This window comes from Pipra filicauda, unplaced genomic scaffold (assembly GCF_003945595.2).
Source record: "Pipra filicauda isolate LSUMZ 115617 unplaced genomic scaffold, ASM394559v2 scaffold461_size746293_pilon, whole genome shotgun sequence".
Lineage (NCBI taxonomy): Eukaryota > Metazoa > Chordata > Aves > Passeriformes > Pipridae > Pipra > Pipra filicauda.
In genome coordinates, this window is record NW_024104600.1 from 350,838 (window position 1) to 367,275 (window position 16,438).

Here is a 16,438-nt window from a genome sequence, read left to right on the forward strand (position 1 = left end):
TGCAGAAGTTACCAAAGTACTTGATGTTGATAACTTGATTGCCTAGACCACATAAAGGATGGAGATCACTTCCTTAAGCTTTAGAGAGGAAGACAGACTACAGGCAAGAAGGAGATTACAGAGACAAAAAAGATGCAGTGCTGCTGAGCACCCTGTTGTGTGCACTAACACCACTCTTGTTCTATGCAATACCCTTCAGTTTTTGAAATATTCATTGTTTGGATTAATATCTGTGTCTAGGCCTAAGACAAGTCTTGATGGATCTCACTGTATTGCCCAAATATCTCCTATTTTTTCAGCACCTCTGTTTTAGTCTTCATCTGTTAATCTATAAAGTGCCCTTAATCAGTCATCTCTGACATTCCTATAAATTTTCCATCAGACATAACGCATTACTGGCTATTTTTCATTCTCAGAAGGCAAATAAGAAAAACAGACTTGAGGTCTTGAATCACATAAACCGTGCAAAATAGCAGACTCTATTTCTAAATCTTTTCTTTAATATTGTGGACCATATTTTGAAAAGCTCAGCAGCTGCAAAAAGGGCCTGGTTTCCAAAGTGGTAAACTTCTTTTTGGTGTGTAAATGTCAAAAGTTGGGGTTCAGTTTTGTGTATGAGGAGCTCCGAAAGGAGAAGTTTTGTGTTTTCAGCTGCTCCAAGTGCAAAGCAGGCCAATGGGCTGCGCTGTCCAGGGTCCTGACAAGGATTTGACGACCCAATTCTGCAGTGGAACTCCATGGAAACTACCTGGTTGGTCTGGCTGACCTCTGAAAATGAATGCCAAAGGCTTTCCCAAACGATCCAGGTTTCTTCAAGAGCCTCCTTTCCTACAAAATATTTTGGAGGTCTAAAAAAACCATGGGTTTTCTTTAAGGATAGGCATGAGATTTCCCTTTATGCCATGCTGCAGAGGAGTTCAGAATTCATAAATATGGAAAAGACTGGTTAATATTTTAATTCTAAGCAATACAGACTTTAAAAAAAAAAAAAGAAAAAAGAAAAACAAACAACATTTAACAATGTGCAGCTGTTACTAATGAACTAAGAAGCTGATTAAAAATAGAATTATGGATATTAATGCATTATTATAATCCACCATAATGCAGAAAATCTAAATGGAAAAAAGTATGCATTATAAAATCCTGAAGTCTTTAAATTCTGAGAAAGTAACAGTCCTCTTAAATTTTAACTAATTAGGACTAAGTGGAAAATTGGATGCAATTAATGGGGAATTAAAAATAAATGGGAGAAAAATTACTTCTGAAACAGATTTTTCTTTCATGCATACTCATGAAAATTCCTGAAATGGATGGTATCTCTCCTTTGCCTTCCTCCATGTTGCACCTTTATTAGAACATCACATAAGGTGGTTCAGAAAAGCACACTCTCTGTAGAAAGGTATGTCCACAATTCTAGGGATTCTGAGTGAAAATATTTGACTGTGGGCCTAGGGCTGGCTTTTTTTTTCATTGGAAATGTCATGTAACTGAGGCCTTTTCAATCTGTGTTCATTTTCTCAGATTGTTCTCTGCTGCCACAGTATGGTGCTCAGCTGCTGTTTGAAAACATGAAAAAGGGGATCTTTATCGGAGAATGCAGTTCTTTTCATGTACCAATATGACTGGTTGCCATGTAAGATCTCTTTTAAAGAGTATTTAAAAGGCTTTAAGCTGTATCTTATATTTCCTAAGAAGTGGAAAAACAGTTTTCAATTAAGTACCTACTGCTTTACATTAAAAAACTCCTGTCTCCTCATGTTATTTGTATGTCGTTTTGTCTTCATAACAAAGATAAATATTGCTTTCAGTATTTGTGGATTTTAGCAGCACTTCAGCAGCAGCAGGTATTTTCTATGAAAAATACTCCTTTTTTAAGGAATATCATGATCTTTTAAAGTTTGAGTGTAATATGATGTCTTAAAATAAGGATGGCACTCTCCTCCCTTACATGTAAGTTTGACTTCCTTTGTCACTGCACTATTCTTTGATTCAAAAATACTCTGCTAACAGTGCAGAAAAGTAGGGGCCATTAAAATCACACTGAAATCAGGAACAGATCACAGACTACATATAATTTCTCTCCTCTGTGCTTTCTTACATGTATTACACTGTCATGAGCCTTACTTTGTCACTTCAAATACTTGGGTCAACAGTAAGGCTTCACTTTGCCAGCTGGGGCCACCTGAACTACACTGCTTTTGTCTATATTGTCTTATAATCTGCATCAATATATGTTCTTATTTCTTTATTTTCTCATTCTCATATAGTATAAGGACATGTCCCCCAATCCCTTCTGACATATAAGCTGAAGTCTTCTTAGAGCCAGCTTTCAGCTTTCAAATCTTAAGGACAAAAGAGAGAAACACGTGCTTGGCAAGGACAAAGAACTCCAGGATTAGCACAGATGTCTTATGCAGAAGGCCTCAAACGCACACCTTACTCATACACTGCAAAAAAAAAAGTTGCTGAGCAATGCTGGGATTCACTTTACACACAGACACTGAGCATATTTATAGAGAAGTGCAAAAAGGGTTGCAGAATATTTTACCTGAACCAGCTTCTCCACTTAGACGTGAACAAGCCAAAAACGAGATGACAGAAAAAAGGAATTCTTTCTTTTATCAAATCTGAAATTTGTTTTCGTTCATCAAGTTATTTTAGAATTATTTACTAGCTATAAACCATTGCAAGATGAAAGATGAATCAGAAGGGAGGAGAGAGGAAGGTATGCAGAAACCTCCAACCTTGACTGAATGTGACCAAAAGAACAGTTTGTTTGTTTTTGAATCTTCTGTTTGTTACATTATGTTTGCAGTGGGAGTAAATGGCTTACAGTCTTTTACACAAGTCTTTAAAATTTTGTCCAGTGGGAATTTTTGTAACACTAGCAAGTTGTTTGAAACCATATTTACCTCATCATGCCTTTGCTTTATTCTTACACTACAATGAAGTTGCTGGCCAAGTCCATTTGCTACCAATGACTGGTAAGTAAATTCTTTCCATATCCTGTGATTAGATCCCTAATTTAGCTCTCAGCTTCAGTGCTGTCAGTGCACTCCAGATAAAGGTGCAACGTTAGACCAGCAAGCCCCTGGATGCTTATTAAAATAGATTTTCAAAAAGAACTGAAATGTAAATCAACCAATAACCAGATCCATTTACATTTATATAAGACTAAAAACACTATTACACCTCTTTATTTTTTATGTAGGTTTGGCTGGAAACACTGAGAATCTGGGCTTGAAGTCCAGGATTTTTTGATCACTATGTTTTTACCTGTAGTCTTGTTGTTATAGTGGTAGTACAAGTTCATGGCAAAACATTAGGGCACGAGGCCCAAGTGTTGATTGTTCTGACCTTGGAGCTTAAAGGCATTTTTACACACATTTAACTTGATGCCATGAACTGGGCCAGTGATTTCAACCCATCTATTCAACATGCTTAAGTTTAAATTCTACACTTTGGTGTTTTGTTGGATTGCAGCCACAATGCTCAGTTTACATAAATTATGTGAACAAGATTTTGCCTCAGGTATTTAGAGATTTTAATATAATATATTAACATTATAGAGCTAGTGTAAAGCTAAATCAATAAATAGCGCTTTCTTTGGTTAAATTAAAAGGCATAAATCCGAATCCTTTGGACTGAGCAGACTTTGAAATTGTTTAAATAAACCTTCAATCCCAAGGTTTCAGCCCTACAGGTAATGTGAGCCAGGCTAACCATCTTCTGGGTCTCCAGTCAAAGAATAAAGATTAAAATAGAACTCCAGCCCCACAGATGCATTACACAGTCACCACTCAGGAGATCTAAATAGAAACCAACTCAAACACAGTCAAAATCCCAGCAGAGTCGATGCAGTGAAGTGCTACGGGGCAAATGTAGTTAATAGCTCCACATAGCACCATTTCCCCTCCACGCAAGTACACTCAGCATCGCTATCAACATGGTAATTATTGCTTAATGCTGTGCTACAAAGGAGGGAAAACAAATTTCTGTAAATGGAAAGGAAAGAAGATTGAATGTATTCTAGGGTTTTCACAGCGTTCTAAGGGCCTTACGCACCTTCCAAATATATTCGTGGCCTGCAGGGCAAGTAAAGAAATTTTACAACTACGAAAAAGCTCCACCTTGGTTTATACACAGGACCTCAGACTTGCCTGTTTTTTGAGGAAGTGATATTAATTGGTTGTGCTATGTTATTTCCCAAGCCCCAATGAAAAGAAGGAATTCTGGAGAGCACTGAACACGGAAAGTAAAATATGTTCTGCCTGTACCCACAAGTTTAGGGTGCAGTAACTAAAGAAAACTGCCTGGATCTGACAGTTGAACTCCGTGCGTGGACAAAACTGGTTTGTCCATTGGGATTACAGTTCCCACACAGAGTTGTGTGGCACCACATCAAGTAGAAAATGCTGAGGACCAGAATGACTAAAGCCTGCCTTTTACTGGAAGTTCACCATTGCCATGAAACAAGGATTCAGATCCTGAAATTCCTCCCTGTACTTGGGTGTTAGTTCAAGTATTTCAGGATCTCTGGCTAGATCACTAATGTTTCCTTTCCAGTTTGAAGCCTGGACAAACCCCACATTATTCCAGCTCCTCTGGAAAGACAGGTGTTCCTATTAGGGGATGGAGCAAAGACATAAAGACAGAGAAGACAGACTGTAGATCAGGATATAACAGTACCTGAAATGGCACTGAGATATCGAGTGCCCAGAAGAGAACGTGACTACCTCGGGCAGCCCTGGTATTTAAAAGACCTAACAGCTATTTTGGATTTGCCCTTCACAACTCAAAGAGATAAGGGGAATGAATAGGAAAGAACAAAGCAGGATAAGTAACATAAGAGCAGAAAACAAATACCACAACCTCTTTCTTCTAGCTATCTTAGCAAAGTACAGACTAAATGGAAAGAAAGGGGAAGGTTAGATTTGAGGCAAAGAAAGGGCAAGCCAGATGAAGGACAAGTGTGGAGCAAAGGTGAGATGAAGAGTGTGACAGGGTAATGGGAAGAGCCATGAAGCAAAAGGCCAACCTGCACAGCTACAAAAAGTCCAGTGAAAACTTCAGAAAGGTCACTGACTTTCCAAAGGTTTCCCTGTGTGGCTACAGGATGAAAGGGTGCAGCTTGGGACCTATGCATGAAAACAGTTTGTACAGACTAACTTTACCACGTATAATTCATTTACTGTCAATTCCTTTCAGGAGGTTTTCTTCCTAATAAACTGGATCATAACACTTTTTTTCCTCAGATGATTTCTTACCTCCATGGACTTTTTATGCTCAAGGCTGCTTTTTTTGGTGAAGTTCCAAGCATTTTTTAACAACATTTTTTTAAATGGAGAACGGTAGTTATAAAACGTGAGCTGAAAAATGGACTTAAGACTTGAATCCTTCTTCCCAATTTAAGATTTTTTACTCATACTTAGATAAAGAGTAATTTATGCAAACCCTTCAAGAAATTATTTTACTATATCAAACAGTGCTCTTGCTGGAATTTAAGAAATAACCAGCTCAAACATTTAGTAACCTTGCATGATATTAACTGTAAATGATGATTTTATTGAGTTTGTTTTTTTCAAAAACTATATATTGCTGCCAACTTACACCAAAGTATTTCTTGTTTTTACCATGAACAGTTGTATATATCCTACAGACGGATGGCAACTTTCAGCAGTAACATAATTTCGCCTATCTTTCCTTGTCTATGATTCCCACAAGCCAGTTTATCTCACAGAACTCCCTTTAAATTGTGACAAAGAAATTTCCCTTAAAAGTGATGGTATAGAATAGTCCCCTGTTATTTTTCATGTTATTTATATAATTTCCCTGGTAGCACACTGTGCTATTACATGCTATAAATCATATTTTATTTTGGAAAGAACTGCTGGGGGTGTTATTTTTAGATCCAACTCTACTTCTGCTGATATCAACCCAGCTAAGAAAATAGCTGTAGGAACATTTAAATCTCACATACAGTTTTGGGATGATATCCATATTATGAATGATGTGGGAACAGCAGTACTATAGGAGTAAATAGATATACCACTGAGTAAAGAGAATGTGCCCTGAACATATGTGTAGCTGCACTTTTACACTACTGAGAAACGAGAAAGTGGCTTTACTTTTTCTGTGGCCTTTTTCTGGCCAACTAAATTGCCACAGCTTGCATTTCCATGACATTTTGACCTAGGTGCAGCCAAACCCATTGGAAAGCACAGTATCTGATCCCAACAGGGTTTCAAAGGTATGTTACATCACACAGAAGCCTGTAACTTCTATTTCTTTTTTCTCAAAGACCAAGAGTATACTTTTCTTTTACAGAATTGTTATTATATAACCTAAAGTTGAATGCAGAAATGGGAAATTTAACCTTAGAAAAACTGCCTGTCTTCTTTGCTTCACGCTTTGAAGTGGTCATAACTGAGCAGTTAAAAATGGACCAGTAGCAAACACAAGAACTGATCAACTATTTTTCCCAGGGTACTGAGTCATTTGGACGGTAAATAAGGGCTGTAGGATCAATGAGGCAGCAGTGTGACAGCTGGTGTGCACTTTCACATCTTAGGGCCCCACCCTGCTCTCTCTGATACCCGCATAAATCAGGAGGAGCTTAAGTAAATTAGAAGCACCCACCGAAGTGGTGTGGAGTCAGAACGAAGCACCAAGTGTTCCAATCTGTGCCACTCAGTATTCCATATCTGACTTAAGAGATTGGCTCCCTTTCAGAGCTCTACATTAGACATATTGCCTTCTTGTTTTAAAATATGTATGTTTAATATTTAATTTAACAGAATTCCATATTTCAGTCTCAGTGTACTGTGCAAGTCCCTTTGAGGCTCGTGGTTTGTATGTGCAGTTGCAATTCTCCTCAAGTGTAATTTGGAAGCACCATTGCCTAATGGGGTGAAAGGAAATATCTGCCTCCAATTAATCTTGGCTCTCTTTTGAGTGAGAAATGAAAGTATTGCCCAGCCAGTGATGATTTGAGAAGTGGGCTGCAGGAGTTGAACCAGGCTATCCAAAACTCCTTTAACGTATTATGTGTGATAGTGGAATACTAGTAGAGGTCTCACCAATTGTCCACACGCTTCAAGTCCACACAGGTAATTTGGACAACCAGCTTCAAATGACAACACACTCAAAAATTTTGCCAACTCTGAAATATTGGTTATAATGCTACACATATAACTGTTATTGCACATCAGACTGTGTAGGTATCATAAAATAGGTACAGTTAAAGTAAACTGATCCTGTGCTTATATTTTCACAGAGATATAAAAATTATGTCACGCTGTAAAATATTGCATAATACTTGCTGAGACGAGAGACAGATCAATAATATGCAAAAAACTAATTTCACAGTTTAAAAAAATGCTCACAGATTTTGAACTTCTGGTCTGTTGGGACAAACCATAGAAAGTGTGAAGTTACCTCAGGCCAACGATGGCAGAATGAAAATAGCAGTTTAAATGGTACCTGGGTGACCATCCTAGCTCTCTTGCAGGAGAGACTATTTTCAAGACCATTTGGCACACCTAGAATGTGGGATAGCTCTCTAAAGTAAAGAATATAAACATTAAAAGGTCGGAAATAAAACAGCTATCCATTGAAACTGGCAATGGGAATCTTCGCCATTTGGCTCTGAACCACTTTGCCACTCTGCATTCTAATGCCAATTACGTGTCCCACACTGATATTTGACTTTCAATTTTCATAGAATTACTGAAAGTGTTGAAGGAGTTAATGGAGGCATAGTACTTTCTTCAGAGAAAATATGAAATTAGATTAGAAATCAGATTGCCTTGAAAACACTACATGCAGCAAAATGTGCACCCAGAAAGCCTTCAGGAGTAATCATCTAACCATGGTTTCTTGTGACTTGTGTTTTACTGTTCCACGACACAGAAAAATAAAAAGAAAAACCAAAGATCTGTGGTGAGATTCTGTTGTCTCCAAGAGTCCCAGTTCAACACCTCATAACCCAGGAGATGTGAAATTGTTTCAAACCGTTCTCCACCCTCACAATCACCGGCTGCAGCAGGGGGCTGTAAAATTCCCCTGGAATGACCCCAAGGGTGTCAGTGGCTCCATGGTAGCTCAGCAGATGTGCTGCAGCTTTCCCCTTACATGTTATCCTGTTCCAGCCCTGCCCAGCAGGAGGACTCCAGAGTTTGTCCTCAGACGGCATCTTTAAACTCCCTCTCACCATGTGCTGCCAGGGGTACGGTCCCTTGGCCAGGAATAGAGCTTCTGAGGGCCTCTTTATGCCAATCTGATTCCTCTTATCTTACATAAGGGGCCAGAGCAGGGACAGAGCTCACTTTCTGAGCTCTAAATCTCTCCTATATGGCACGCAATTCTCCAAAGTACAGCCAGCTTCTGCTTTTATGGAGCACTGTGCAGTGAAGAATGAAGGATCCTGTTTTTCACCATTTAAAGATGTATGATAGCAACAAAGCTCTATGTTAAAATATTTAACTCGAGGAGAACTTATGGAAATTGTCTATTCAAGCTCAGCAAAGACATTAAATTACCAAGCTGTTCTAGGACAGTTGTGTGTGGAGAAAAGCCAGAAATGCTCTGAGATTGTAACGTTACTCACAAAGATTCCAGCCTGAGCCTGATTCAGAAGCTTTCCATACAGATCAGGTATGGTGAGCTGTAAAATGTTACCATATCAATTCCTGCAAAACATACTCTGTGTCTACATGTAGATGTAAAATCAGGACATACACAGTACATTTCCTGCCATATTTTGAGTGGTATCTGTTTGTTTGGTTTGCTGAAATATGAAAAATAATATTTCGCAACTACTGGAAACACAACGCTGACAAGATTTAAGAGTATAGCTCTGGCTGCCAAAATGCAGATAACAGACAAATCCTTCTATCTCAGTGTTTTAATCAGTCAGATCAGGGCGTTGATGAATATGCAAATTTGACTGTTTATACACTCTTTTCAGAGTGAAAGGAAACAAATTCAGTTTCACTATAGAATTAATGACAGCTCTGTCCTCTAAGATTAATAATTAAAACTCTACACATTAAGATGACAGTGCTCTTTCCTCCCAGCCTCTGCAGATTTTACTTTTTTATTTTTTTAATACCCCTTTCCCTTATAATTGTTTGTTCCCCTAATTGGAATGATTAATTATTAATACCAGTTCATGGATATGCAATAGTCACCTTTAGAACAAGAATTGTACTTTAACTATAAAAAGGGTTAAAAAACATCTTCTTTTGTTAATTCTGTTTTCACTCTTTTCTGTAAGTTAATTTTTTCCTCCAAGTTTTATGCCACCATAGGGATCTCAATGGCCTGCTTTAATGCTGGAAGCCTTTTATTTATTTCAGTGCAGGGTATACATATGATTTCATTTTGATTTTCACAATCTATGCTGGGTTTCTTCTTAAGAAGAAACTGCTGCTGGGATCAGCAGCCTTCACAGGAATCACAGCTTTCTGTTTCTGAAGCACACACTGAAAGTTTAGACCAAATCAAACCTCAGAGAACAGATTAAGAATGTGGTACAAGTGCACTATAAAGTCTGAGAAAGCAGAAGTTTAAAAAACCAACAAGATTTGAGCTATTATTTTTTTAATCTGATGATTTCTGGGTTGACATGGGAGTGGCTGAGTCATGCTTGCCAAATCCTCTGGACAGCCAATATTTCAGAGAAAGATTATAGCAAAGTGAACAGAAGTTCAGCCTTCCCATCAACCCTTCTTCCTGCCCCAGAAGAACTACGACACTCAATTTTTGTGTGGCCACTAGGATCTACACAGACACCACTAAAACCCCCTTCTAATATCACATCACCAAAGCAGGCATTTTTAAGAGTAAATAAAATAGGTGGTTTGTGTATGTTTTGCATTATTTTATCAAGAAAAGTTATCTTCTAGTTTAAAAAACCCATTTTTTTCTGAACAGAAAAACCTCTTCCAGAAAGACAAATGGTCAGACTACTCTAAAAATCACATTTCCTCAATAGAGCTGTTTCAGTTTCATCTTTTAATGTCTTTAGAGGTGAATTGATCCTACGTGGGAATTTAGCATGGCCTCGCGCATCGCCAAGGAAATACTTTATGTGAAATTAAATTAGCATTTGTCTATATTTCACCGAGCAGGTACACTTCCTCCTGTGTCACTGATACCAGCAAAACAAATATGTGCGTGTGAGCGTCTGAGCAGGGGTGATGAATTATATTCTGTAGGCATTTAAGGGCAGACATTCATAACGAAGCCTGCTGGCTGGCGAGCGGGGCTGGTACTTACCACGCTGAGTCCCAGCAATTCCCTGCAGAAATAGTCCATGTTCCTCCTCTGGAGGGTGTCGAGGTAGTGCTGGAGGCGAGTGTAGGTGTAGGGGTAGCAGTAAGCAAACTGGTAAGTGTCGTCCTCTCGGTCAAAGCAGAAAGCAAAAGACATGACATAGTTCTTCCTGTGGTCTGGGCAGCGGTAGTAGTACACGTTTTTAGAGGGTATTCTTTGCCTAAAAAAACAAAAAGAGGTAAGTGTATTTATTTCTTGACACATATATATGTTGGCATAAGAAATCTGAACAAAAAGGCTACGTGAGGTTCAAATTTCTTCTAAAGGAAATGAAGTGGAGGGGCTTGAACAGCTCAGGAGCTGGGGAGCAGGGCCCGGAGCCTGTGTTTGGGAGCAGTGCAGACAACTGCCATGGCAGAGCCCAGGCACGGCACAGCTGCTGGGACTGCTGCTCTCTCCAGGTGCCCAAGCTGGCAGAGTCACCACAGCAGGGCAGAGCATCATATAACCAGGAAAACCCACTCCCATAAAGTGAAAAGGATGCACAGGCTGTTCAAGTATCCTCTACTTTGCTATCGAGCTTGTGCAACTTCACAGCACTACACAGGCTCCAGACAAACCTCTGTCTGCAGTGTGGTACATCCTTTGTTACAGGGCTGACTCACCAGCACAGAGAGGAGGCATAACTGATGAAGGAATGTCAGTAAAAGGCACCATTGACAGAACTGAATTACTGAAATTCAGGACATCTCTATGACTTTTTTTTGTACTTAACAGTCAGGGCATACATATCAACACCTATGCAATGAATGGGAGAAAAGATAAACTCTCGAGGTTAAAAAACCCAAACCAACCAATCAAACAACAACAAAAAAAATCAAACAAAAAATTTCAGGTATGGAAAATAACCAGGCCCTAAATTAGAAAGCAAAGAAGAAAAGGGTATTTGGTCCCATTCCAACTTGGACAGTTCTAGTTTATCTGACAAGATAGAAATGAATATACATGATGGTAAATAATGATAATAAAGACATTTATGTCATTGTTATCAAGCTGGTATCTGTTTAAGGAATAACAAATATCTGCCTGCCATCTCTCACCCAACTCCAATTATTCTGTTATTTTTCAGCAGAAATTAGTACTATTTCAGAGGGGGAACAAAAACTTGTTCTATGGATGAGAGACATTCACTATTTCTGTTTTTATGCTTTCTTCATTTCTTAGATGGAGTTTCTAACTTTATTTAGACAGGATAGTCTCCAATCACGCCATGCACTTGTAATTTGATGTAACTAACTTACCAGTCATGTTTGGCAACAAAAAACTATGATCCTGCAGACTCTATCTGATTCAATTACACAGCATTATAAACAGGTCTCATCTGATGATTGGAGCAGATCTCAGCTAAGCTCGGATCACGGTGAGGGGAAAACATAACAAGATTTACAGACATAGCACGAGTAATGTGCTGCTTTGTAATAGTTCCGAGAAGCTGGTCTGCTGCAGAACATCAGTTTTGGCCTCTCATTGTTAATATGAATTAGAGGACAAAACCCTCTCATTATATAGAAGTACATGTTTGCCAATTAGCAGCAGTTAAGGGCTCTGATCAGCGAGACTCAGGATCTACAAAGAGAAACGGAGAGGAATTGAGATCTTCCTGAGAAAGTACAATAAAGAACCAGCGATGCAGTTAATTAGACTCGAAATAAGAATTTATTTGCCCCTTTTAATGCCCTGCCTCTTGAACACTCAGGGCTTCAATAATTTACTTCAGCATCATGACTGAACATGAGCCAGCAGTGTGCCCAGGTGGCCAAGAAGGCCAATGACATCCTGGCTTGTCCCAGCAATAGTGTGGCCAGCAGGGCCAGGGCAGAGATCGTCCCCCCGCCCTCAGCACTGGGGAGGCCACATCTCAGACCACATGTTCAGTGTCGGGCTCCTCACTTCAAGAAAGACATTGAGGTGCTGGAGCTGGTCCAGAAAAAGGCAACGGAGCTGGTGAAGGGTCTGGAGATATTTAAAGGATGTGTAGATGTGGCACTTGGGAACACGGTTTAGGGGTGGAATTGGCAGTGCTGGGTTAATGGTTGGACTCAATGAGATTAAAGGACTTTTCCAACCTATCGAAATCTGTGATTTGATGATTGGGTTTTTTTCTTAAAAAAGACATTTGCTTATCACTAAGATCTGAAACTAATATTTAAGCCACAAATCTAAAGCACAGAAAAACAAATCTTTTATTTTTTTAAAGAATTAGCAGTAGGGAAAAAACACCACCAGCCATCTGCATGCAGAACCCAAACCTAATAGGTTTCTCCAGTATCTTAACATATTTCTATCATTCACCCTTACTCTGGAGTGCTATAGGACATCCCTCATTTGATCTCAAATCAAGCAGATGATATGGCAGTGGGTAAATGTATTCTAGCTCCCAGTCCTCAAACCATAATGCAAGTTTAAACAGTATGTTGCTGAGTTGTTGAACTTTATTTGTTTCCACATTAGCATGGGAGAAATAATAAAGGACAAGCCTCACTTTATGCTATAAAAATTTCATGTAAAATGAGACCAATAGGAGGAAATTCGGGATTTTAGAAAGGCTAATGCTAATTGAAATTCATCTGCTGATAGTTAATGTTTAAATGACACATAGTTCTCCTTGGTTCAATAACTTCCTACTTTTAAGCAAGTTGAAGACAACTTTGTTAATGTATTAAAGGCACTTTTGATATTCCATTCCCTTTCCCCTTCATTATAAACGCTAAGCATCTGTTTTATTATCCACTTTGACACATCACTTTATGGCTGCATTTGGCTATTATGGCTAATCTTGATGTCTAGGACATCTGGTATTGACATTTCACTATCTGGTGTCTGACACAACAGCAGAAACCATCCTCAGTTCCCAGGTTTAAATTCACCCTCTCAGGGCAAAAAGTGCCCAAACTCTTAATTCAAACCATATCTTCCAAAAATAATTATAATAGTACTCCTGTCACTGCTAATCTATTTTTATCTCTCCTAGCACTTTGTCACTGCTAATCTATTTGTGAGTCATATAGAGAAAGAGAGTTAGCGTTTAGATACCAACAACACATCTTTACACACAGGAGCCTAATCAGATTGAGATCTTATCAGGGAATTAAAGCAGAAAAGAAAAAAGGGGAAGGAAAAGAAAGAAAAGAGACACAGTGCTAGATATCACCAACTGAGTTTTTGATAACGAAAAGACATTGCTCAGTTCTTGAATTAACCTTTGTGTCCTAGACGCACTATTGTTTACTCTTTCCCTTTTTTGTTCTATGCCTTCTGGAAAAGGACACCCACACACTGTGGCAGCAGCTGCTCCTATTAATTTAAAGCTATTACAAAAATTAAAATTAAACCCAATTACTTTGGCTGGTTTATAGCTGGGGAACGGCTTAGTCTGATTGTTCCCTCTGGTTATGGACAAAAACAATATTCCTACCTACAGGCAGCTGCCAGTGGAATACTAATGCATCTAGGGCCTGGCAGGAACAGATTCCAAATGCAGAGTCTAACTGCATTTCTTACTAGAGAAAAATATCTTATCATGGATCTGCAGAAATGCACCAACTTCTGACACTGTAAGTCACAATGAAGCCGATTTGTAGTTAGAGGCAGGAAAGGAAAATGATGGTAGAAACCTCGATGCCCAGATTTGTCCCTTTGCATTTACAGGCAGCTCCCACTAAGCAATGCACCCTGCTAATTGATACACAACTGCCTGGATCTCCACGCTGCTGAATGGTTGTTTAAAGGAGAACCACCCCAATTCTGAGAACAGCCACACAAACAATGTGCCAGCAACTAATCCCCAGTCTGTATTGGAAATGCATTTGAAGAACTGAAGCTTGATATTTTACCACACTTTGAGACAAATTCAGACTGCTTAGTCCTAAAGGTAAATGCAAACCCTCTTGTTCAAAGGAAAAAGGAAGCACAGAAATGAAGAGTTGCTCTCTATTTTGACTCTCACAGTCCAGTGCCAGTCAAAGGTTTGAGCCAGTGGATTTGAGTGTCTTCTCCTCCTTCCTGCCCAACCCAGCAGATTTGTTACTCCAGGTGAGAATGTCCATGTGCCTGTTCCTGTCTGTTTGCTACGGTGCGGTCTGGAGTGAGGACATTTGCTCTCTTTGGTAGTGTGCCATAAGATCCAATTTTTCAGAGTACAAAAAATAAAAATTAAAATCGTAGTCCTCATCCAGTATCAAAAATCTGATGACTTCGGAGGCCCCAGGATTTTACTCCTTGCTACTGCAAGGTGAGGGGTGTAACTTAGCATTGAAAACTTTATCCTAACTATATTTCTAATTTGAACATAATTTTCACTTCAACTCTAAGAATTTTGACCTTGAAGGTAAATTTTATTATCTTTTCTGTTTTGTTTTTTTTTTTTCTCTCTCTTCTACCTTACTTCCCTTTGAAAACTGGAAGTTAATCAAGACTTTGAAGGACCAACACAGGGGGATGATGGGAGTGCTGCTTTGTGGCATCTGTTTTTTAAGTTTTAAACACATAAGGGTGCTAATCAAATCCTTTTGTGGTACCACAGCACAAATAATTACAAAATAACTATTTTTAGAGTGCTTTCCCCCCCATTGCATGACCAAAACAGGGAGCTCTGGCCCAGCCAAATTCCCAATGGCTTTAATGAGCAGCATAAATAGTCTTTGGATCACCTTTAATATGACACTCCCACAGTCACTAAACTTCAAAGGAAAATGATGATCTTTGGAGAAAAAAACAAAAAGCTGCAGGTGCTGTAAAGGATCAATGGCCAAAGGAAAAATGAAGTGATCTGAGTTGCAGAGGAATGCTCCAGTGAAGCTGGTTGGGATGTTTGTTGGCTGTGGTGACACACTGTGGTGATCATTTTCAATTGCCATCAATGCAGGGATACTACTTAACAAATCCACAAATTCCCAAGCTTGCACATAGAATTCAAAGGGGTGGGCCTGAGTCACAACCTCAGATGAAACCAAGCCTAAAGACCCAAAACCTGATCCCAATTCAACTTTACAAAATAACCTTCAGGTACTTATTGACGTTACCCTGAACACGAGACTTGGTGACCCTTCTGCAGTGTTCAGATTTAACTCCTAAAGCTGGATATCCCTAGTTATCAACTGCAAGAAATCCAACACACTCTGGACAAAATATAAGGATGTAAATCATGTGCTGCAAACTCCTCTTCTGGGAGGCAGCCCTTTCAAACTGAAGGCCTTTCTGACTTCTTTCTCTGTTAGTCGAAGCCATTATTTTTCTTCTTGCTTATTCTTGTTGACAGGTGGAACTGACCATCTTCAAAATTCCTGGCTTACTTGTGACAAAATAAGTTTGTAGGGTTTTTTCTTGCACATAATTTTATATTTGATTCACAGAGCATGGAGTGACAGTGAATATGTCAGATGGTGTTAAATATTCTTTGCAGACAACTGAATGGGTTTTGGCACAGCTAACTCAGTTTCAGACACTGCAAAATAAGTCCTGCTTTTATTTTTCCTATGCATTAGAATGTTCTCCAAATATTTTCACAACTTAGGACCTCAGGGTTTTCTACCTCTAACAATACCCAGTTGCTTCTTCTCAAATATAAAAATCAAAATATTACATAATTCAACCTCATAAAAATCAGGAACTCTACACATTAGATATACAGTTTTCATATTTTAATTGGCATAATTCAGTAACCTCTATCAATATTGTTAGGGAATTCAAATAGTAATGAACTGTACAGAGATTGCTTGTAAAATCTCTTCATTCATTACAACTCCAAGAAGAAAACACTGAGTTTTTAATTACTTTTTTACTCTACAACTTACACAATTAAGCAATGAGATGGTTTTTTTTTTCTTTAGTGAGAGTTCCTGCCTGTTAAATGTTTATAACAAACAGCCGGTGTTGGGTTCCTGTGTCAGTCCTAGTCAACCCAGGATATTTTTTTATGAGACCTGCACATCAGATGAATCAGACCCATCAGCTGATGTTAAGACAACAAAAATACCCTGGAAGTACATTATTACTGCTTTAGTACTTGAAAGCCAAAACCTAGAATCAGATTTGTGTGAGCAAATGTTATGAGAATTATTTCCCACATTTTATACCTTGGATGGATTCAGAGGGAACTTAC

At 38.8% G+C, this 16,438-nt stretch overlaps 1 protein-coding gene across 1 annotated transcript in view; it reads right to left on the bottom strand.

Annotated features, from left to right (window-relative positions):
* Positions 1-16,438, bottom strand: part of BEND5 (BEN domain containing 5) — a 570,403-nt gene that overhangs the window by 203,034 nt on the left and 350,931 nt on the right. Inside the window, exon 5 of the mRNA XM_027724293.2 lies at positions 10,282-10,498. Within this exon, the coding sequence (XP_027580094.2) occupies positions 10,282-10,498 (217 nt within the window). The remainder of the gene's footprint in view (positions 1-10,281; positions 10,499-16,438) is intronic.